Consider the following 24,444-nt stretch of genomic DNA (forward strand, 5'->3'; position numbering starts at 1 on the left):
ACAACACCCCGTCCCCATAACAGTGGCCTCTACAGCAATCTGCCCCTTAACACTGACATCCATAGCGGAAGGTCCCCTTGACGCATGTCCTTTACGAGCACCCTCCACCCAGGGTGTGCAGATCTAATCTTTCTCTTTGGTCCCCTTAACTGTGACCTCCACAGCAGCCTGCCCCTAGGGTGGCCAGAGGTCCGGTTTTAGGCCGGGCGGTCCGGTTTTCAGACTCCCTGTCCTCCATCTGGCGCAGGGCCTGTACAGACACAGGGATGTTCTTTTGAACAGCTCACTCTCAGACAGCAGCACTGTGCTATCTGAGCATGAGGTGCAGGGAGAAAGTCACCCTTCCTCGATCCTCTGCAGCTGACAGAAGTTGATTTTTACCTTCATTTTTTCAATCCCTATCAGCTGCGGAGTGGGAGAGGGCTTGGCTTAGCGGGACCTGGGGGAGGGGTTTTAAAGTCTGTCTTTTGAGGGTGGCCTGGATGGCCACCCTACCTGCCACTGAACTGTGACTTCCACAGCACTCCACTCCCTTAACAGTGTCATCCACAGCGCCCTTCCCCTTTAAAGCTGACCTACAGCAGTGAAGAAAAATGGTTTGGTTGCTATGGAAACCTGGTGTAAAACTGTGTGTATATGGAGACTAAGGGCTTGCGAGCTTCTATTGGCTGATAAGGGTCATGTGACCAAGCTTCTATTGGATAATGCATTTTTTGGGAATATCTCACGCAGGGATGTCCTTTTGAACAGCTCACTCTCAGACAGCAGCACTGTGCGGTCTGAGCATGAGCTGCTGGGAGAAAGTCACCCTCCCACCCCTGCAACTGACTGAAGTAGATTTTTACCTTCATTTTTCAACCCCTGTCAGATGCGGAGTGGGAGGGGGCATGGCCTAACCAGATTGGGGCATGGCTTAATAGGACCTGGGGGCGTGGATTTTAAGCCCGTATTTTGAGGGTGGCCTGAATGGCCACCCTACCTGCCCCCTGAACTGTCACCTCCACAGCACTCTGCTCCCTTAACAGTGTCATCCACAGCTCCCTGCCCCTTTAACCCCTTAAGGACTCAGCCCTATTTCACCTTAAGGACTTGGTCATTTTTTGCAAATCTGACCAGTGTCACTTTAAGTGCTGATAACTTTAAAATGCTTTGCCTTATCCAGGCCATTCTGAGATTGCTTTTTCGTCACATATTGTACTTCATGACACTGGTAAAATGAAGTAAAAAAAAATTATTTTTATTTATAAAAAAAATACAAAATTTACCAAAAATGAAGTAAAAAATAGCAAATTTCCAAGTTTCAATTTCTCTACTTCTATAATACATAGTAATACCTCCAATAATAGTTATTACTTTACATTCCCCATATGTCTACTTCATGTTTGGATCATTTTGGGAATGATATTTTATTTTTTGGGGATGTTACAAGGCTTAGAAGTTTAGAAGCAAATCTTGAAATTTTTAGGGACCAGTTCAGGTCTGAAGTCACTTTGCGAGGCTTACATAATAGAAACCACCCAAAAATGACCCCATTCTATAAACTACACCCCTCAAGGTATTCAAAACAGATTTTACAAACGTCGTTAACCCTTTAGGTGTTCCACAAGAATTAATGGAAAATAGATATACAATTTAAAAATTTCACTTTTTTGTCAGATTTTCCATTTTTATATATTTTTTTAACTTTTACAAAGCAAGGGTTAACAGCCAAACAAAACTCAATATTTATGGCCCTGATTCTGTAGTTTACAGAAACACCCCATATGTGGTCGTAAACCGCTGTACAGGCACAAGGCAGGGCGCAGAAGGAAAGGAATGCCATACGGTTTTTGGAAGGCAGATTTTGCTGGACTGGTTTTTTGACACCATGTCCCATTTGAAGCCCCCCTGATTCAACCCTAGAGTAGAAACTCCATAAAAGTGACCCCATCTAAGAAACTACACCCCTCAAAGTATTCAAAACTGATTTTACAAATGTCGTTAACCCTTTAGGTGTTCCACAAGAGTTATTGGCAAATAGAGATGAAATTTCAGAATTTAAATTTTTGGGCAAATTTTCCATTTTAATCCATTTTTCCCAGTAACAAAGCAAGGGTTAACAGCCAAACAAAACTCAATATTTATGGCCCTGATTCTGTAGTTTACAGAAACACCCCATATGTGGTCGTAAACAGCTGTACAGGCACACGGCAGGGCACAGAAGGAAAGGAATGCCATACGGTTTTTGGAAGGCAGATTTTGCTGGACTGGTTTTTTGACACCATGTCCCATTTGAAGCCCCCCTGATGCACCCTAGTGTAGAAACTCCAAAAAAGTGGCCCCATTTTAGAAACTACGGGATAGGGTGGCAGTATTGTTGGTACTAGTTTAGGGTACATATGATTTTTGGTTGCTCTATATTACACTTTTTGTGAGGCAAGATAACAAGAAATAGCTGTTTTGGCACCATTTTTATTTTTTGTTATTTACAACATTCATCTGACAGGTTAGATCATGTGATATTTTTATAGATCAGGTTGTCACGGATGAGGCGATACCTAATATGTATACATTTTTTTTATTTATGTAAGTTTTACACAATGATTTCATTTTTGAAGCAAAAAAAAATTATGTTTTAGTGTTTCCATAGTCTGAGAGCCATAATTTTTTCAGTTTTTGGGTGATTACCTTGGGTAGGGTATGATTTTTGCAAGATGAGATGACGGTTTTATTGGCACTATTTTGGGGTGCGTGTGACTTTTTGATCGCTTGCTATTACACTTTTTGTGATGTAAGGTGACAAAAAATGGTTTATTTAGCACAGTTTTTATTTTAAATTTTTTACGGTGTTCATCTGAGGGGTTAGGTCAAGTGATATTTTTATAGAGCCGGTCGATACGGACGCGGCGATACCCAATATGTATACTTTTTATTTTATTTATGTAAGTTTTACACAATAACAGCTTTTTAAAACCAAAAAAATGATGTTTTAGTGTTCACCGGAAGGCAGCGCGATGCCTTCCTTAGACATCGCGCTGCCTTCCATGCCTTCTACAGCCGCATGGGGACCCGATGGCACCGCAGCAAACGCAGGTAAAAGCCGCAATCTGAATTGACCTGTGGTTTGCAGCGATCGTTGATACGGCGTTGTGACAGAATGCCCGCTGAATGATTTCAGCGGGCATCCTGTTCCTATTAACCCCCACTGCACCGCAATGTCTGTTTAAAGTTAGGACGTACCGGTACGCCCTGAGTCCTTAAGGACTCGGGAAACAGGGCGCACCGGTACGCTCTAAGTCCCTAAGGGGTTAAAGCTGACCTGCAGCAGTGAAGAAAAATGGCTGGGTTGTTATGGAAACCTGGAGTAAAACTGTGTGTATGTGGAGACTAAGGGCCTGCGAGCTTCTATTGGCTGATAAGGGACATGTGACCGTGTGTATGGCAGTTGGGATATGAAGAGAAAGACCTGCAAGCTTCTATTGGCTAATGTAGGTCATGTGATGCGCCATATTTGCATTTTTTGGGAATATCTCAGGAACGGTACGAGCTAGAGAGCTGTGACCCCCACAAGATTTCTTTCCAGGTAGCAAGGGATGTGTATACCAAGTTTCGTTGAAATAGATGGTTGCGTTTTTGAATGATTGAGTGATTGTGGAACATATAATACATACATACATCCTCCTTTATATATCTAGATTGACATTATAGGTAATTGGGGGTCAGTTCTTTTGGGGTGGTGTTCAACAAGGAAAAAAAGTCAAATAACTGGTTCAAATGACAAACATCTTGTTGAGCTTTGCCTTGAAAAAAAAAAAATATCAGTACATTGCAAGCTGTCCTAAAAGTGATACGACCTTGTGAAAACAAAGTGATCCTTGTTAAGCTCATGAGGCACATTCGTTATAGAAATTTCAGTGATTCAGATGAATGGGGGGAGATTTATCAAAACTGGTGTAAAAGAAAAATGTCTAAGGCTACTTTCACACCTGCGTTGGGTGCGGATCCGTCTGGTATCTGCACAGACGGATCCGCACCTAGAATGCAAACACTTGTATCGATTCATAACGGATCGGTCTTGACTTACATTGAAAGTCAATGGGGGACGGATCCGTTTTCAATTGCACAATATTGTGTCCGTGAAAACGTATCTGTCCCCATTGACTTACATTGTAAGTCAGGACGGATCCGTTTGGCTCCGCATGGCCAGGCGGACGCCAAAACGCTGCAAGTAGCATTTTGGTGTCCGCATCTAGAGCGTAATGGAAGTGTAATGGAGGCGGAATGGAGCCAAACTTGATGCATTCTGAACGGATCCTTATCCATTCAGAATGCATTGGGGCTGAACTGATCCGTTTTGAAACTGATCTCACAAACGGAATTCAAAACGCCAGTGTGAAAGTAGCCTTAGTGGCAACCAATCAGATTCCACCTTTTATTTTTCAGAGCTCTGATTCTCAGGAATCCGATTGGTTGCTATGGGCAACTAAGCCAGTTCTACTTTACACCAGTTTGATAAATCTCCCCCACTGTTTTCTGCAAGTCCCATTCAGGTGAATACGACAGATGTGAATGATGAGCACGGTGGCTCAGTAGTTAGCGGTGGCTCGGTGTTTAGCACTTGTGCCGATGCATACTGAATGTGGGGGGAACTATTGCTACTGCTATCCTGATGCCCATCAGCCAAGAAACGAGTCCTCATTCATAGGTTGATCGGGTTACTCAATCATACAGGCCAATTATTGGGAATGAGCGTTTGTATGAACACCCTCTTTATAATTGGCCTGAAAACCATACACTCTAATAGGGCTCTTAGATTGTAGGCCGATCCTGCAGTAGTGTAATGTGAACAGGGGCCTTTAGGTTGGCCATACACATTAGATATTCCTCCCACCCCATACAAATGCATTCTCAGCCAAGAGTGCACGAGTTCTCAATGGAGCGGGGGGAATAAGCCAATGACAGGCATCTCTGGCGGCAGCATATCTCCCCTAAAAACTGAAAATTAAAATATCGGACATATAGGGACCCTTCTTCTCCTCACCTCTGCTACTGAGGGAAAGTTGGGTCTCAGCCAACATTAATCTAATGTGTAAGGCGGACAGTTTCAGGCCGTATCTTTCTGAGAAACAGCTTTCAAAAATGTGTAATGTAACTGTAATAAAATTTAGCGCAATAGCGTGATTTTTCTTAAAGTTATAGGTTAAAGTGAGCGTTTTTCTCATGTGAACCACATAAACATTTCCTTTCCATCCTGCACACATCATGCTTCATTGTTGGCTAATCTGCTTTCTATTTATAAGCTCCATTTATATGAAACCAATGAAACGTCCATAATGTCCAGACAGCAGCCTTAGGCCTCTTTCACATGATCGTTTTTTTCCCCCGTTTACGGGCCGTTTTTTGCGGTCCGTATACGGAACCATTGATTTCAATGGTTCCGCAAAAAAAACGGAATGTACTCCGTATGCATTCCGTTTCCGTATTTTCGTTTTTCCGTTCCGTTTTAACATAGAACATGTCCTATATTTGGCCGCAAATCACGTTCCGTGGCTCCATTAAAGTCTATGGGTCCGCAAAAAAACGGAATGCATACGGAAGTGCATCCGTATGTCTTCCGTATCCGTTCCGTTTTTTGCGGATCCATCTATTGAAAATGTTATGCCCAGCCCAATTTTTTCTATGAAATTACTGTGTACTGTATTTGCCATACGGAAAAACGGAAACAAAAAACGGAACAACGGATCCGTTTAAAACGGCCCGCAAAACACTGAAAAAGCCATACTGTCGTGTGAAAGAGGCCTTAGAGAGGACCTGTCCCCTCTCCCGACATGTCTGCTTCAGTAAATAATTGTATCCCCCATGTAATAATTCCAGAGCATTTAGTCTTTTGACTCTGTGTTGTGCCATTCTTCTTCTATTCTTGCTAGAAGGTTATGGATAAAGGTACAGATGGGAGTTACCAGTTGGAGGCGTGTCCCTGCACAGTCTGGCACTGTCCAATCAGTGCTGTCAGGGACACACCCCCAAAGGGTACCACCCGTCTGTACCTTTTTCTATAAACTTCTAGCAGGAATAAGAGAAGAATGGCACAGCTTAAAATCATAAGAAACAATTCCCCAGAATGGTTATTGCATGGGAAATGCAGGTAGCTACTAAAACAGACATGTCAGGAGAGGTGACCATGATCAAGATTTTTTACCCAGTGAGGTCTTACTCACATGGGTGTATTTTGCATTTGCAGAGGCTCCAAAATAACCGAAGAATTACAATATCTCCATTAGACTTGAGCAAATCGAGTTTCCATACAGCATTAAAAAATATTGGCTCTGTGGAGCCAAAGTTCATTTCGCCCGAAGTCGCACGAGACTTCGGTGAAATACTACTGCATTCCAATCTACATCCCTTACAGGGAATCTGTTACCACCATCCTGGACTATTGCCTGCTGCAATACATGAGTAGCGCTGCAAATAAAAAGTCTGAATCACATTTATTTTTTCCTACTGCCACCCATTCCCCACTGTCAGTACTCAAAGCTGCACTGAAGTACACAGTCTGGACTCCTGTCTGCACAAACAGCAGTCCTGACAATATATTTTAGTGAAATGGAGGAACGGGGTTGGAGGGTATGAAAGAAAATGAAAAAAACAGTGATACTCTTGTATTACTGTAGTTAATAGTCCATAATAGATTGTGGGGACAAGTTCCCTTTAAATGAAATATATCAGAGTGTAGATTTTTTTTTTTATTCTACACTCAGGGTGGGCCCAAGCTCTAACAATAATGATCCCCTAATAAAACAGGGCCCTTAAAGTGTATACAGAGAGGGTGGGCCCTCAGAATCCTTTTCTCTGGTGGGCCCAAGGGACTTCAGTTCGACTCCATTTACAAGAACTGCCTGTAGAGCTCAGAGACAGGATTGTGTGGAGGCACAGATCTGGAGAAGTGTACAAAACATGTCTGCTGCACTAAGTGTTCCAAAGACCACAGTGGCCTCTAGAATTCTTAAAGGGGCTTTCCAACTTTTTCTATATGGATTGCCTATCCTCAGGATAGGTCTCCAGTATTTGATTGGCGGGGGTCTGTCACCCTTGTGGACCCAAGGGACTTCAAACCTAATGCAATTGACCCGAGATTGACAAAGTATAACCTGCTGGTGGTGCTTGGTCAGTGATCACGCAACCAAGGTGGTGCCCCCTTTATTTTGGGTTCTGCAGCAGGATATATGCTGAGACAGGGTCACATTAATTCTTGGTGGCATCATCCCTCACTGCTCTTTCAGCATGGACTAGTAGATCAGCCAAGATGGTTGTTGGCTGCTGTGCATGGGAGATCTGTTGCCCCATCCAGTCCAAGACATTCACGAAGGAAGAGAGATCTGGAGATTGAGCTGGCCAGTGGGGGCTGCTGGAGACCCTGAAGAACATGTTGTGTAGGCTGGACAGTGTGTGGACCCCACCAAAAAAAACAAAAACACACCAGTACAAATTTGTGTGTGTTGGGACCGTTGCCATTCCAGTTTTATTTTCCGTGTCCAGCATATGCCAGATATCAAGATCTCAGCGCATCCCACTAACTATATTAGAGTCCAGTTTCTGCACTTCTACTGGGCTCTTTACACAGACCTAGAATTAAAAAGATCAACGCTAATGAGTGTTCATAGTAATGCTCGTTAGCGATGATCTGGCGGTGTAAATGTACCGCCAATTAACCAATGAACGAGCAAAACACTCATCAGTCAACGGGTAATTGGATTGTTAGTGCAGCGCTCGCTCCTCCCCATACAGTGGAGGAGATTGGTTCATGTTCCTTTCCGACAATCTGCTTACACATCGTAAGGGATCTTTAAGCCGTTATATCAAGGATTAGTAATTTGGGCAAATCCCTCATACGTTTTTTATATCTGCTCTGGCAGAGCTTCATCTAACATTACTTTAGTATTTTCTTTGACCAATCTTTGTCTATACTGATAACAGGCTTAGGCCTCATGCACACGACCGTTGTGTGCATCCGCGGCCGTTGTTCCGTTTTCTGTTTTTTTTTCGCGGACCCATGGACTTTCAATGGGTCTGTGGAAAAATCGGAAAATGCACCGTTTGGCTTCCGCGTCCGTGATCCGTTTTTCCAGTCCGTGAAAAAAATATGACCTGTCCTATTTTTTTCACGGACAACGGTTCACGGACCCATTCAAGTCAATGGGTCAGTGAAAAATCCCGGATGCACACAAGATAGTCATCCGCTTCCGTGATCCGTATCCGTTTTTCCTATCATTTTCAATGCAAAGTTGACTTAGTTTTTTTTTTCACTTTTCATGTCCGTGGATCCTCCAAAAATCAAGGAAGACCCACGGAAGAAAAAACGGTCACAGATCACGGAACAACGGAAATCCGTTTTGCGGACCGCAAAAAAAACGGTCGTGTGCATGAGGCCTTAGGCTACTTTCACACTAGCGTTCAGAGCGGGTCCGTCTGATGTCTGCTCAGACGGATCCGCTCCTATAATGCAGACGTTTGTATCCGTTCAGAACGGATCCGTCTGCATTATAGTTTAAAAAAATTCGAAGTCTGAAAGTAGCCTGAACGGATCCGTCCAGACTTTACATTGAAAGTCAATAGGAGACGGATCCGTTTGAAGATTGAGCCATATGGTGTCATCTTCAAACGGATCCGTCCCCATTGACTTCCATTGTAAGTCTGGACGGATCCGCTTGCCTCCGCACGGCCAGGCGGACACCCGAACGCTGCATGCAGCTTTCAGGTGTCCGCTCACTGAGCGGAGGCTGAGCGCTGGCAGACTGATGCATTCTCAGCGGATCCGCGTCCACTCAGAATGCATTAGGGCTGGACGGATGCGTTCGGGGCCGCTTGTGAGCCCCTTCAAACGGAGCTCACGAGCGGACACCCGAACGCAGGTGTGAAAGTAGCCTTAGTTTTACAACAGATTCTTATTTCAGTGGTACTGTTTACATAGTAACAAAGAAAATGGTTTTATGTTCAAGTCAAACAATAGAGGATTTCAGCTGTAAAATATATTCTGATATAATGTAATATTTATAGTTGATACAAATGGGGAAGTACATTACAAAGCCGCCTTTCTTTGTCGGAGTCCTGCTATTCCTTAGAATTCTGCTGCTCTCACAAACCCAGTGAAGGACATGCAGACTTAAAGGGGACGTGTTGTCAGAAAACGACCTATTGTCTAACCCCTCCAGCCACAATTACTTACCTGTACGTCATTGTGGCTAAGGGAATGTACGGAGCAAGCTGCTGCGCACACTTCTTGGTCTGTACAGATGATTTTACTGCAGTTATCTGCTTATCATTACAGGCAGGATTGGAATGACAGGTATACCTCTACATATATAAGGCAGGATCCACATTTCAGAATAGGCGATATCACAGCTCATCTACTCCCTCCTGACCTCTGCACAGGTCACAGAGCATGCCTAGAAAACTCTCCCAGAGAAGTCAATGAGTTTCCACTGTGTCTATGCGCCATAGTGGCTGTAAAGCAGTTTTCTAAATGCTGTCATGAACAGCGCAGGCAAGATGGCCGTCGCCATAATCATGTTCAAAAAAATAAAATGAAAATAAATCCTCAATCAGAAAATAAAAACAGATTAGAAAAAAAAAAGGATAATGTGTCACTATGTGGTTTTTCCTGGCATAAAAAAATGTCAGTAATACATTCCCTTTAAAGGGGTATTCCCATCTAGGATATGCCCCCAATGTCTGATAGGTGCAGGTCTCATCTCAGGGTCTCTCACCTATACTTAGAACAGAGCCTGCAAAGTACCGGAGGGCGCGCTCGGATATTTTTGAAGTCCCATAGAAATGAATGGGAACCGCACTGAGAAAGCGTGGCTACCGCTCCATTCACTTCTATGGGATTTACGGAAATGTTTTCAGCGCTCCCATAGGAATGAATGGAGCGGGGGCTCCGCTTGCTGGTGCGCTTCAAATTCATTTCAATGAGACTTCTGAAAATAGCCAATTCTACTGCTCGCCTATATTCAGAACTCCCATAGGAATGAATGGAGGGGGGCCAAGCATGCGTGGTGTGCCCTCCGGCACTTTGCGGGCTCCATTCTTAATATAGGTGCAGATCCCAGAGGTGGTCTAAGGCCTCATGCACACGACCGTATGTATTTTGCGGTGCGCAAAAAACGGATCCGCAAAAAATACGGATGACATCCGTACTAATAGAACAGTCCTCTCCTTGTCCGTAATGCAGACAATACTAGGACATGTTCTATTTTTTGGAGGAACGGAAATTCCGAAACGGAATCCACTTGGAGTACCTTTTTTTTTTGCGGACCCATTGAAATTAATGGGTTCCGTATACGGTCCGCAAAAAATAATTCACACATTAAAACCTACTTTTTTTGTCTAATGCGGTTTTGACAACACCTCAACTGCTATATGTAAATATAGCGGTAATAATTACTTTTTTCTGCCTCCTAAAACTGAAAATTCATACTAAGGGGGACTTCACATCAACATTATTTTTCTGTTCTTCTGATCAAAGCAACAGGGGGGGGGGGGGGGGGGAGAAAAAGAAAAAAGCAGGGCTGATCTCAGACGGAAATGGCTCAAACAGATGCCAAATGTGCAGAGCTGATGCACAGGATCCATTTTTTTTCTGTACAGGATCCTGTTGGTTTTTTTCTGTTCTTCTGACGGTGATGTGAACTCCCCCTTACCTGCTCCCTGCTGCTCTGGACCTCCACGCTGCCTCCACTGTGTCCATGTTCTGGTCCCAGAGTGCTTACATTCGACATTGCATGGGAATGGTCACATGATCCGCTGCAGCCAATCACCGCTGAAGCCTAGATCAATGACCCTACTGTTTACAAAAAATGGCAGAACAAAATGGCACAAAGCCAGAGCTTTAAAAAAAAAAAAAAAAAAAAAATGTATTATAATAATAATAATAATAATAATCAGGTGTCAAAAAATAAATAAATAAATCGCTTGGGCTTATTTATTCTGTCTTTTTTTTTTGGAGTACGGACCCAAAAAAACAAACAAAAAAAAAAACAACAGGGATAATTTATTATGACTCCCTATGATAGAAACTGATTTGCAGGGCCATTGAGCCAGTGTAAAAGCTAGAATCTAAATTAGATTTCAGTCAAGGCGCACAGACTGCCGGAAGATGTGCCTAATTTATGACAAGTCCTGCTCCTCGTCATAAATGAAGGGGGATATCAACTTTGATATATGACCCCCACTTTCTATACCTTTATGGAAGACTTGTTCCGATGCTTCCAAGAAATGATAAAATAAATTAATTAATTAATTAAAAAAAGCAAAAAGATAGAATACGTCTGCAAAATGCGAACCAAAGACCCATTGAAGTCCACGGGTCCACAATAAAAAATAAAAAAAAGGACGGCACATGGACTGCATCCGGATTATCAATTTGCGAAGCACGAAATGGATACGATCGTGTGCATCCAAATCATCGTTGTAGGTCATTTTCTAAATATTTTCACATCTAAAAGCAAGCATTTCCAATAATAATGCTGAATTATAAAATGACAATTAAATGCACTCCTTCACACGCTGATGCGAACTCAAAGATGGACTGTCCCTTTAAATCGGTTATCCTCATTGTATAACATATCTATGGAAACAGAAATGATGCACCGAGCACCACATGCACTGGGTAAAAATGTGTCTAATGAGCTTATGGAAAAAGCAGATGAACCAATTACCCAAAAGCAGGCGTTCTGTGAGCACCCGGCTGACTATACCAGCGAGGAGGGCGCAGGTGTGTACCGCGTCAGCGACACCAGGATGCTGTGTATGAAGGACCGTCCCTTGCTAATAACAGGCGGCTGACAGCAGCCGTCAGGATTAACAGTTTACCCTTAGCTTAACCTAGAGGGCACGAGCATAGTACATAAGCCTAATTCCTGAAAAGAGATGTACAAGAAAAGGAAAAAGGTTTTTTTTTTTTTGTTTTAGGTAAATATAGATTCATTATAAAGATTATTAATATTACTATTTATTGTGGTTTTGGTGCATTTTTGTAAGGTTTTGTTGTAGATTTTCTGTTTATGTCAACAATCCCATTGAAGTCTAAGGGGAAAACCGCTCTACAGAATATGCGTCATCACATTTCAGATTTTCAAATTTCAAAAGCAAAGGGTACGTGAGATCTGTCCAATCCCATGTACTTATCTGGTACAGTATTACGTTGCTCTTTTTCTGAAACAAAAATCAGCGCCAGAAAAACACACGTTATCCGCAGATTTATGTGCAGAAAAGCCACATTAAAACTGCAGAAGAAAATGCATAACATCTGCACTATTTATCGCATTTTTGGGGTGTTTTTATGCAGTTTCTGGTGCAGATGTTATGCTGATTTTCCGCAGAGCTCACTCTTCCATTGAAAAGGGGTGAAATCCACACATGAAAGTGCAACAACAATTGACACGCTGCAGATTTCAAAATTTGTCTAATCTCCGGGGTGAACAAGTGGCCCCAGAAAAAACGTAAAGGGGCCTCGTGTAAATGGGTCCATACGGAAAAAAGGCAGGGCAAATATAAGAAGGGGAGTTCAGCAATACTGTAGTGCAGTCAAGATACCGCCCCAGCAGAGCCAAATACCACAGTGCAGCACAAAACACTGCCCAAGCAGAGCCAAATACCACAGTGCAGCACAATATACTGCCCCAGTAGAATCAAATACACAGTGCAGCACAAAATGCCGCCCCAGCAGAACCAAATACAGTGCAGCACAATATACTGCCCCAGCAGAGCCAAATACAGTGCAGCACAAAACACTGCCCCAGCAGAACCAAATACCACAGTGCAGCACAAAACACTGCCCAAGCAGAGCCAAATACCACAGTGCAGCACAAAACACTACCCCGGCAGAACCAATGATGATCAGATCACATTTTATGACCAATTTGTGCAGAAATCCATATCATTCCAAATGGTTCACATACTTTTTCTTGCAACTGTAAGTACCAGGTGCTCCTAGCATTAGCTAATGCTGAGAGCCTCAGATCGCTATGTACCGAACCGGCAGCTGTGAGCCCTGGGCATCGACCCACCGGGAAATTCCCTTGTGTGGTCTATGGCCAATCCGCCCATGATAATCTCAGTCACTTTGTTGGTACTGTATTACACCATGAAAATCCAGGCACATCATCTAACCGTACAAGATAAAATCACCTAATGCAAAAACCAGATTAGTAGCTGAGTCTTTCTATTTATTGTAATTCATACAAACTGAGTCGTGACTCTGAATTAACCCCTTAGTGACCACACGCATTAAAAAAAAAAAAAATTGCATTCCAAGAGCTATAACTTTTGTGTTTTTTCATCAATGTACTTGTATGAGGTCTTATTTTTTGCAGGACAAGTTATAGTTTTTAAGGCACCATTTTAAGTACATGTAATGATTGACTAAAGCAAGCTGTTTAGCTAAAAAAAAACGTTGTTTACGTATTAGTGGTCACTAATATATCATATCAAACATGGCTCTGCTATGCACAGTAAACCACACAATCTGCTTTATGTGTTCTATAAAATGCATTATCCTAAAGCTACAAGGAGGTCGAGATGCCATGTAGCCATTTCTGCACATAAATGATGCATCAGCTCCTTCACCTCCCCCGCCTCTAGCCTGAAGGTTATTTAATCCATCGCCCATCAATAACGTCAGCTGTCCTATCCTGAAGCACCCAAGAGCCACCACATTACATCATCTACACCAGAGACCTTGTCACCTCTCCGGACAGGTCTGTTTTATTGATACTTGTATTTTCCGGGACATACTAATTTAGCCTACATGCGAACGAACGTGGTTTGGTTCCGCATCCGAACCGCATTTTTTGCGACTCGGGTGTGGACCCCTTTTACTTCAATCGGGCTGCTAAAGATGCACCTATTCTTAATTTGCCTATTTAAAAAAAAAATTTTTTTGTATTATTTCTCCTAAACGCAGCTACGGATCAAGGGAACAAATCTGTGGTTTTAATCATCAAGGTCAGCGCTACTAGGCATAATGGCTGGTTTAATAGGGTTGATCCCGCTGACAGATGCCTTTTAAAAAAGCCGATTGGTGGGGGGGTCAGGAGTCCAGAAAATAGGTACTTGCGACATACAACAGATTTATGAATGATGTCATTTTCAGGAACACCTACCGCTTAATTGTATGCTTAAAGGGATACAGCGATCCGCACCATTGAAATTAATGGGTGTAATTACACCTGCTCACCACTGCAGATGCAACGGCTAGAAGGTAGACAGTGAAGGGGAGGCAGCGCTGGCACGGCGCGCGCCTTCTCTTCAAACAAGTGATCGGCGGGGGTGCCGGGTGTCGGACCCCAGCCGATCTGATATTGATGACCTATCCTGAGGATAGTTGAAGTAGAAGAGTCACAGCAGCATCTCAGTTTTTTTCTTTTTATTGCGAAGACTTCACCTACACAGGTGAGAGTGCTGATATATGTAAAAGAGGAACTGCGATTGTGATCAATCACGATTGGTTGGGTGTTGCAGGTGAACGCAAATTATTGGTTGATGTCTTTTGAGGAGGGTGGAGGTTACCCTATTTAATGTTGGTATATGTCACTGTTGGATTATGCTTGATAAAGGCTGGTTACAGCCAAAACGTCGCACTTTATTTGTATACATGCTGTGAAGTCTTCGCAATAAAAAGAAAAATAACGGAGATGCTGCTGTGACTCTTCTACTTCAACTTTCTGGTATGACCGTTGTGGATCCACGGTCTTTTTGGCGGCTGATGCATTCTGGTGACCCGATGAGACCGTGTGTGCTGCTTTCATCCCTCTTTCTACTGTCTTGATCTGGAAGGCTGGCACCAGGGGTGTGATACACATTTCAAGTGTTAACATGGAGAACCCCTCAGGTTCGGGTAAGAACACAGAAGCTTCACTGAAGCATGTATGCATGTATACGGAGGATGACATTCAAAGACTGATCGGGGATGATACCACAGATATTTCCTTTTTGAGTACTCCATTGACCTATTGAAACGCAAACATGAACAGGAGTCCAAGAAATTGGTCACTATGGAGTTGCATCTCAGCACATTAAAGGAATATTATAGGAATGAGAGGATACCTAGAGGCCTTAGGTTTCACCTCCGCCCTAACTTGTTTCCGAATAATAAATTTGAGGCTGTCAATAACAGATACTCTTTTGATCTCATGCTGCTAAATATTGATTATCTGCACAAGGAGGTTGATAATATCAAGCGGACGCTTAATAGTCTTGATACACAGATCCAGAACCTCATTGGTGCAGAGGACTTTAAAACCCATAAGGATACAGTGGCACAATATATATCACGCCACAGGAATGAGGTTGAGAAAACAAAATGCGACAAGTGGCATAGAGATCTAGAGGATTACCAATTGGGCAAAGTATACAATTGGCATAGACCACGGAGAAGAAAGGGTCGGAAGTTTGAACAAGGGAACTTTGGTTTCACTACTTGTGATTCTGAATCTACTGATGAATCCAGCACATCTGCTTTTTTAGGAGCTCAAAAAAAGGCCGGTGGCGGAGATGTAGGAGGGGTGGGAGGAGACACCATCGGCTCCGGAAGAAGCTTACCACCCCCGCATTTGGGTCCCAACAAGGAGATGAGGAGACCCACGCGGCACAATCTAAGGAAATGACACAATTGGTGGTCAATATTTCTTCAGTATCTCTCAGTCCAGAACAGGTTCAAGTGCTGAGCCGAGGTCTAACATATTCTCCGACAGGTATACGGGACTGGTATAATCTGGAATTGGACTTGCAGCGTTTCTTTAGGAGGTTGAGACTCAAAAGCTTTTTTGCCTCCAATAAGGAAACTAGTACCCATTCCCAGGGGACTAAACAGGGTATTGAATTGCCGTTTAATAAATTTGAGCTGAAGCGTATTAGCAATTTCTCCCCACCGCGTAATAATCATGTGGTTGAATCGTATATTGAAATTGTACATAAACAGATAGAGAGGATGAGAGCTGATGCTGATAATCATGTTAGGACCAATCTCTCTATACAGGAAAGACAAGCTATTGAGGCACTTTTGGATAACAAATCCATTACCATCAAGCCAGCAGACAAGGGGGGTGCCGTGGTTGTGATGGATACCCCTAAGTATGTCAAGGAAATCATGAGACAATTGAATGACGTGGAGGTATATGAAGTATTGGGAGGGGATCCCAAGTGGGATATCATGCGGGAGATTGGTGGAATCCTGGATGAGGCCCTACAGAAAGCTGTCATAGATGATGATTTAAACAATTACTTAAGAGTTGCCCATCCAATCACCCCCATAATATATACACTCTCCAAGATATATAAAGGTTTGGTGGATCCGCCTGGCAGACCGATTGTGTCTGGCAGGGGATCCGTCTTCAACACAATCTCGATCTTTTTTGACAGGCTGTTGCGGGTCCACGCAACCACGGCTCCCTCCTATGTCAAAGACACTGGATTTTTTCTGGGTAAATTAAGGCAAATTCAATTACCCTCACAATTTTTGCTTGTCAGCTTTGATGTGGTCTCGTTATACACGTCAATTGACCATACCTATGGGTTGAATGTCGTCGATGTGGCCTTGGCCAGCACCGGACTCTCCCTGGATGCCTGTCGGCTTGTCCTCCACCTCTTAGAAATTGTCCTGAGGAGAAATTATTTTCTCTTTGAGGACACTTTTTACCAACAGAAGCGTGGCGTGGCCATGGGGTCCAATGTGGCCCCAACTTAAGCCAATATGTTCATGGCTGAGGTGGAGGACAGGCTGGTTTATCGATCTGCATTCTTTGGGAGGGTCCTGTGCTGGCTGCGCTACATCAATGACATTTTTATGATATGGGGTGGGACCAGGGAGGAATTGCATGATTTCCATACCCATCTTAATAGTGGGGTCCCTGGACTACAATTTACAGTCACAGCATCAGAAAATTAATTACAATTTCTTGATGTTAGGGTACACATCATTGATGGTGTTATACACACAGATATCTATAAAAAGCCGACAGATAGAAACAAGTGTGAAACAACAGAAAATATGTCATATTCTAGGTTCTTCAAAGTAGCCACCTTTTGCTTTGATTACTGCTTAGCACACTCTTGGCATTCTCTTGATGAGCTTCAAGAGGTAGTCCCCTGAAATGGTCTTCCAACAGTCTTGAAGGAGTTCCCAGAGATGCTTAGCACTTGTTGGCCCTTTTGCCTTCACTCTGCGGTCCAGCTCACCCCAAACCATCTCGATTGGGTTCAGGCCCGGTGACTGTGGAGGCCAGGTCATCTGGTGCAGCACCCCATCACTCTCCTTCATGGTCAAATAGCCCTTACTTTCAAAGTTTTCCCAATTTTTCAGCTGACTGACTGACCTTCATTTCTTAAAGTAATGATGGCCACTCGTTTTTCTTTACTTAGCTGTTTTTTTCTTGCCATAATTCAAATTCTAACAGTCTATTCAGTAGGACTATCAGCTGTGTATCCACCTGACTTCTCCTCAACGCCACTGAAGGTCCCAACCCCATTTATAAGGCAAGAAATCCCACTTATTAAACCTGACAGGGCACACCTGTGAAGTGAAAACCATTTCAGGGGACTACCTCTTGAAGCTCATCAAGAGAATGGCAAGAGTGTGCAAAGCAGTAATCAAAGCAAAAGGTGGCTACTTTGAAGAACCTAGACTATGACATATTTTCAGTTGTTTCACACTTGTTTGTTATGTATATAATTCAACATGTGTTAATTCATAGTTTTGATGCCTTCAGTGTGAATCTATAATTTTCATAGTCATGAAAATAAAGAAAACTCTTTGAATGAGAAGGTGTGTCCAAACTTTTGGTCTCTACTGTATATATGATACGAACTATTGGACAGATGGATCCTTATTCCGGGAGCTCCGCTTTCGCTGTATTCGCAAAGTTTTGTCTATTACCCTGGCAACGGGACGCACAGTTACGTCATATCTGTGCACGGCTGTTAGTCTCGGCGCCGGCTGTTCAGCTTGAGCAGATACGTAATGTGACGCGATCACGCGGGATCTCCGCGAGATCTGCAGCGCGGTTGCCTGGGAGATATACAAACCGTGAGTAGCGCGAGTCTGCGCAGTGTAGAAGCGGAGACGCGAATGATGGGCAGGAGTAAGTGAGTCCATGATGTAACCTACACAGGTGAGAGTGCTGATATATGTAAAAGAGGAACTGCGATTGTGATCAATCACGATTGGTTGGGTGTTGCAGGTGAACGCAAATTATTGGTTGATGTCTTTTGAGGAGGGTGGAGGTTACCCTATTTAATGTTGGTATATGTCACTGTTGGATTATGCTTGATAAAGGCTGGTTACAGCCAAAACGTCACACTTTATTTGTATACATGCTGTGAAGTCTTCGCAATAAAAAGAAAAATAACGGAGATGCTGCTGTGACTCTTCTACTTCAACTTTCTGGTATGACCGTTGTGGATCCACGGTCTTTTTGGCGGCTGATGCATTCTGGTGACCCGATGAGACCGTGTGTGCTGCTTTCATCCCTCTTTCTACTATCCTCAGGATAGGTCATCAATAAATATAACTTGGACACCCCCTTTAAATATTGTGTAACATTTCTTACATGCTTTATGGGAAGAAAGATGTACACACAGGCAGATAAACCAGTCACATCGATCAAGAATATGCGGTATTCTGTAAAACTGTCTCCCATGACACTGTTTGGCATAGGGGACACCAAATGAAAAAAGTGAAGGTGTGTGTATTGCAGCCAAGAATGTGCTATGGTGCTCCATTCAAAGTGTAAGGGACGTTCACTCTGCATTTTTTCCCGTGGAATTTGGTGGACACCCATGGCGAAATTCTGCTGGTGGTCGTGTCATTTATATCTACCAATGGGAGGCGACAGTGAATATCGTATCTTCTTGGCACGCCCATGGCGCTGCCTCCCATTGAAAAGAATGTGAGGTAGAAACCTCGCACGTTGCGGATTATATGGCTTTTCCGCGTGGATTCTCTTTGCTTTTTCGTGGAAACTGATCTGTTGTGCGGATTTTGATACTTTTATGTGTTTTACCCTTTTCAATGCAAAGGTGAGATCTGCATCAAATCCGCAAAAAGGAAATATGTGTGGAATTTCTGCAGGACAGCCCGCACCTGTGTGCAGGTAGGTTTATACAGTACCAGCTAAGTAGATAGATGAGGTTTTCAAAATTTCATGTACATGATGCAGAAATTTTCCAGCAGTGTGGACTTTGAAATCTGAACAATGTCAATTGTTTGAGTGAATTTACAGTACAGAATTCACACTTTGCAATACAATGGTGTGAAAACCGCACTAAAATCTGTCAGGGAAATCCACTTAAACTACACTGCTGTGTGTATATGCACTAAGGCTAGGGCTACACCACGACAATAAGTCGCACGACACATAGTGCACAACTACACTGCTACGTGTCGCGCAATTGATCTTGGATGGATTTTTTGCTACTGTCGTGTCGCAGTGCAACACCAAAGACTATCATTATAAAAATGGTCATGCGACACATTTCGTCGTCTAGCCCTAGCCTAAAGGTCCATTTACATGGACCAATGTTTCAGGCAATTATCAGGAACAAACCAAACATTAAAGAGGACCTTTCACTACAATAAAAAATCTAAACTAAGCATACAGACATGGAGAGCGGCGCCCAGGGATAATAGTAAGTGCAGGGAGATCCCTGGGCGCCGCTCTCCATGTCTGTATGCTTAGTTTAGATTTTTTTTATTGTAGTGAAAGGTCCTCTTTAAAGGGGTTGTCCCACAAAAAATATTCTACAGTTTTCAAACCAGCACCTGGATCTGAATACTTTTATAATTGCATGTAATTAAAAATTTGGCGTAGCCACTGAGTTATTCAATAAAATGTAACTGTATAGCGCCACCTGCTGTTTATTTTTTATTTCTTTGACCGGCTAACTGAGAAGGTCGCACATGCTCAGTTTTATCCTTCAACTGCCTCCTGAGCTGTGATAGGGAGAACATGGACACGCCCCCTGAGCTGCAGCAGAAAAGACACTCCCCTTGATATAAATCTAGCAGAGCAATGAATGGGGAGATCTGTGGATCAATGTGAGGTACAGGGCTGGTTCTAGCTTTGTTAGAAAGAGATTGTCCTGTACTAGATGATGCCCGATTGTCATTTTTTTTTACATTAGTTATGGGACAACCCCTTTAAGGATAATTACCTGATCGTCAGCGGAGATGAGGGCTGTATTTACATATAGTAATTTCCTCCACTGTTTGGGACAAGCAATCACTACAGCAATCAAGGTACAAGCCAAATCCAATGCACGACCGGGTGATCGCCAGCACCTTTTAGACAGGCCAATTATCAGGAAAAAGTTTTTAGCTAAATTATCGGTCTGAGAAAAAGGATCTTTAGGCACCGTTGGGAAGAGCTGAGTGTTATGCTTGGCTGTGTGCACTCTGTGCTGTAAATGCGGACCCATCGACTTGAATGAGTCCACGATCTGCAAAATACGCCAAAAGATAGGACAGGTCCTATGTTTTGCGGAGCACGGAAACACTCCAAAGAGCTTCCGTGGGCTTTTGGGTCCATGCCTTCGCACCGCAAAAGATAGGTGTATTTTGCAGATCGCGAACCCATTCAAGTCAATGGGTCCGCACCGCAATACAGTATTCACATGGTCGGTGCCCATGCCTTGTGGACCACTATTTGCTGCCCTTACGTTTGTCTGAATGAGCCCCGAGACACCAGGCCCTCACTTCAGTGGCGAGAAGAGACAGGGAGAGATTTATCAGAAATGGTGTGACGTAGAACTGGCATAGCAACCAATCAGATTCCACCTTACAGATTTCAGAATTCCTCTGAAAAATTTAAAGAGGAATCTGATTGGTTGCTATGGGCCACTAAGTCCGTTCTACTTTACACCAGTTCTGATAACTCTCCCCTCATAGTGCTCAGCAGACGGCTTCTATTCCTCGTTTTAGCAATTACTGGGGGTCTCAGCACCCGGACTCCCACCGATCAAAACCGTTGACATGGGCCTCATGCACACGACCATATCTGTTTTGCGGTTTGCAAACTGTGGACCTACCGGTCATGTGCATCCCACATGTTTGCCTTACACACATTCCACCCTATGTTAAAAATGCCTATTCTTGTCTGCACAACGGACAAGAATAGGGCAGGTTTCTCCTGAGGGATGGCGGAACAAACATACGGTGTGCTGTCCACATTTTTTGCTGCCCCATTAAAATTAATGGGTCCGCATCCAATCGGCAAAAAAAAAAAAAAAAAAGGATCAGATGCAGTCCAAAAATACGGCCGTGTGCATGGGGCACATATCAAGTGCTTTTAAGCCCCATTCACACGTTAGTGCTTCACGGACGTGTGCTGTACGCGTTCTCCACGGACAGCACACGTCCCTATTCATTTTAATGTGTGTATTCACACATCAGTGTTTTTGCACGGTCCGTGTTTTTAGCACGGATGCATGCTCTATTTTGTCCGTGTTCACCGATCCATCACATGTTCACAAATCATTAAGAAGAGATGCTGTGCAGTGTCAGTGAAACACGGACAGCAAATAACGGACACACGGGCCCAACACTAATCCTTCACGGGTGCATCACTGACCATCAGCTCACGGATTTGAGCACGGACGTGTGAATGAGGCTTTAGACTGTGTAATTACTCCACCCACTGAATTCTGTGCACAATTTTCACGGAGATGCATGATATTTCTACATTTCTCAGCAGATCTGTAGGAGATCCCAATATACCGCCATATAGAGCACTAAACGCAGTTGTTCTGCATCAGCAATGGGCAATGATACAGACGTTCATTGTAAAAAATTAAATAAAAAATCCTTTCAATACGTGCATTTCTGTACAAAAATCAATATACAAAAAAAAACAAGAGCTGCCTGCAAAGAGGATGTGCAAATGACTCCCTCAAGGTCAGGAGATGAGGGGACATGGTGGCTTCTCCTGGAGGAGGCCTCATCAGCTCATCTATAAATGGAAGCAGAGGGGAGGAAGGAGGATACGTGAATATAACTCATGGATTCGGAGCTCATCAATACACCGCCATATCTACGGGTGGGGGTGGGGGTGAGGTCAGGCACTGGCACAATAACAGATCTCTATACTGCAGTGCTACAGTACCTACCTCCCTCCTGCAGTGCTACAGTACCTACCTCCCCCCCTGCAGTGCTACAGTACCTACCTCCCCCTGCAGTGCTACAGTACCTACCTCCCCCTGCAGTGTCCCCCCCTGCAGTGCTACAGTACCTACCTCCCCCCCCTGCAAAGCTACAGTACCTACCTCCCCCTGCAGTGCTACAGTACCTACCTCCACCCCCTGCAGAGCTACAGTACCTACCTCCACCCCCTGCAGAGCTACAGTACCTACCTCCACCCCCTGCAGAACTACAGTACCTACCTCCACCCCCTGCAGAGCTACAGTACCTACCTCCACCCCCCCTGCAGAGCTACAGTACCTACCTCCCCCCCTGCAGAGCTACAGTACCTACCTCCCCCCCCTGCAGAGCTACAGTACCTACCTCCCCCCCTGCAGAGCTACAGTACCTACCTCCCCCCCTGCAGAGCTACAGTACCTACCTCCCCCCCTGCAGAGCTACAGTACCTACCTCCCCCCCCTGCAGAGCTACAGTACCTACCCCCCCCCCTGCAGAGCTACAGTACCTACCTCCCCCCCCCCCCCCCCCTGCAGAGCTACAGTACCTACCTCCCCCCCCCCCCCCCCCCCCTGCAGAGCTACAGTACCTACCTCCTCCTGCAGTGCTACAGTACCTACCTCCCCCCCTGCAGACTGGACAGTGCAGATACACAACCTGTGGATGCCAGGCTGAGACCCAGCTGATCTGCTGCTCCACCACTGTATGCCCTGGCATCATTCATTCTGCCCACTAAGCAAGATGGATGTTGTTGTGCCCCAGAACCTGCACACAATGCCCTCCAGGCCACTGACAGCTGCATTTACCTTGGGATCCTTCTCGTAGTAATACTGCTGAGTCCTGATCCATCTTCCCACCAGGTGGTCCCTGACAGTGTGTGCCAGGGCAAAGTAATAGTCTCTGGGGGTGGAGACGTTCCTGTCTTTCACCAGGGTGAAGTGCAGATGCCTGTTGAAGCTCTTCCTGACCTCGGACACATCCCCGAGTCCTGCGATGCCCCTGACGCTGATCTGCTTCCTCTTGTCGCTATCAGACAGTGGGGCAGCCATGGCTCTGCAGTGTGGACGTGAGTGACTGTGCAGCGCTGTGTGGGTCGTCGGGCTCTGCTCACTCTTCTTCGCTGCAGAGGGAGGAGGCGCATGCGCGGTGCGCTCCAGACCTGCCTCCTGCACACAGGGATCGTAAATAACAGGGGATGTGCGCCCTGCTCCTCCCCTGCCAGCCTCATCTACCTGCTGCCATGGCCTCCTGTCCAGGACCTGCTCATGTTCTATGAGAAATGGCTGCAAACGCTGGGATCTGACAAGCATTAGGCCGTGTTCACACGTGGATTGATTATTTCCACGTCTCAATCCATGTCATCTGGGCAGATGATCTATATGTTTATGCCCCATTCACAGGCTCCAGAAAAGAATCTGCACAGATTTCTTTTTAGGCCACTAGAGAAAATATTTTGCAAGAAGAATGAGCGTGGATTCCAGATGGAAAATCTGCAGATTAGACCCATTGAATGACAGTAGGCCTAATCGTTAGGCCTCATGCACATGACCTTGTGCCCGACTTGCCCCATGCTGCGAACCCATTCACTTGAATGCATAGGACAGTCCCCACCACAAACAAGTTTGGCTTCCGATCCGTGCCAGTCTGCACTGTATCTCCTGGATTCTGTTCCCATTCAAGTGAATGGGTTCGCATCCATGATGGTGCCCGTATATTGCGGACTGCAATACAGGCACGGGCCACCTATGGTCGTGTGTATGATGCCTTATGTGGATCTGCAGCGGAGGGGGTTGTCTCATCACAAACAATGGGGGCATATTGCTAGGATATGCCCCCATTGTCTTATAGGTGTGGGTCCCACTGCTGGGACCCACGCCTATATTGAGAACGGACCCCTGAAAGTGTAGGAGGGCAAACTGCACATGCGTAGCCGCCCTCCATTCATTTTCTATGAGGCCGCCGAAAATGGCTGAGCAGTGGCCGGTTATGCGTGGTTCGCACCCATTCACTTCTATGGGGAGCGCGCTCCTCCAGCCACCGACTTGCGGGCTCCGTTCCCGATATAGGTGCAGGCCCCACCACTGGAATCCTGGCAATATGCCCCCATTGTCTGTGATGAGACAACCCCTTTAAATCCACCCAGTGCCACCAGATACCTTATAATTAAAAAAATATATACAGTACAGACCAAAAGTTTGGACACACCTTCTCATTCAAAGAGTTTTCTTTATTTTCATGACTATGAAGGCATCAAAACTATGAATTAACACATGTGGAAT

The 24,444-nt window shown here is 44.5% G+C and overlaps 1 protein-coding gene across 1 annotated transcript in view; it reads right to left on the bottom strand.

The window, feature by feature from the left end:
* PYGB (glycogen phosphorylase B) overlaps positions 1-23,214 on the bottom strand; it is a 124,044-nt gene extending 100,830 nt beyond the window's left edge. The window contains exon 1 of the mRNA XM_040429652.1: positions 22,972-23,214. Within this exon, the coding sequence (XP_040285586.1) occupies positions 22,972-23,214 (243 nt within the window). The remainder of the gene's footprint in view (positions 1-22,971) is intronic.
* Positions 23,215-24,444: the final 1,230 nt, after the last annotated feature.

This window comes from Bufo bufo, chromosome 4 (assembly GCF_905171765.1).
Source record: "Bufo bufo chromosome 4, aBufBuf1.1, whole genome shotgun sequence".
Classification (NCBI taxonomy): domain Eukaryota; kingdom Metazoa; phylum Chordata; class Amphibia; order Anura; family Bufonidae; genus Bufo; species Bufo bufo.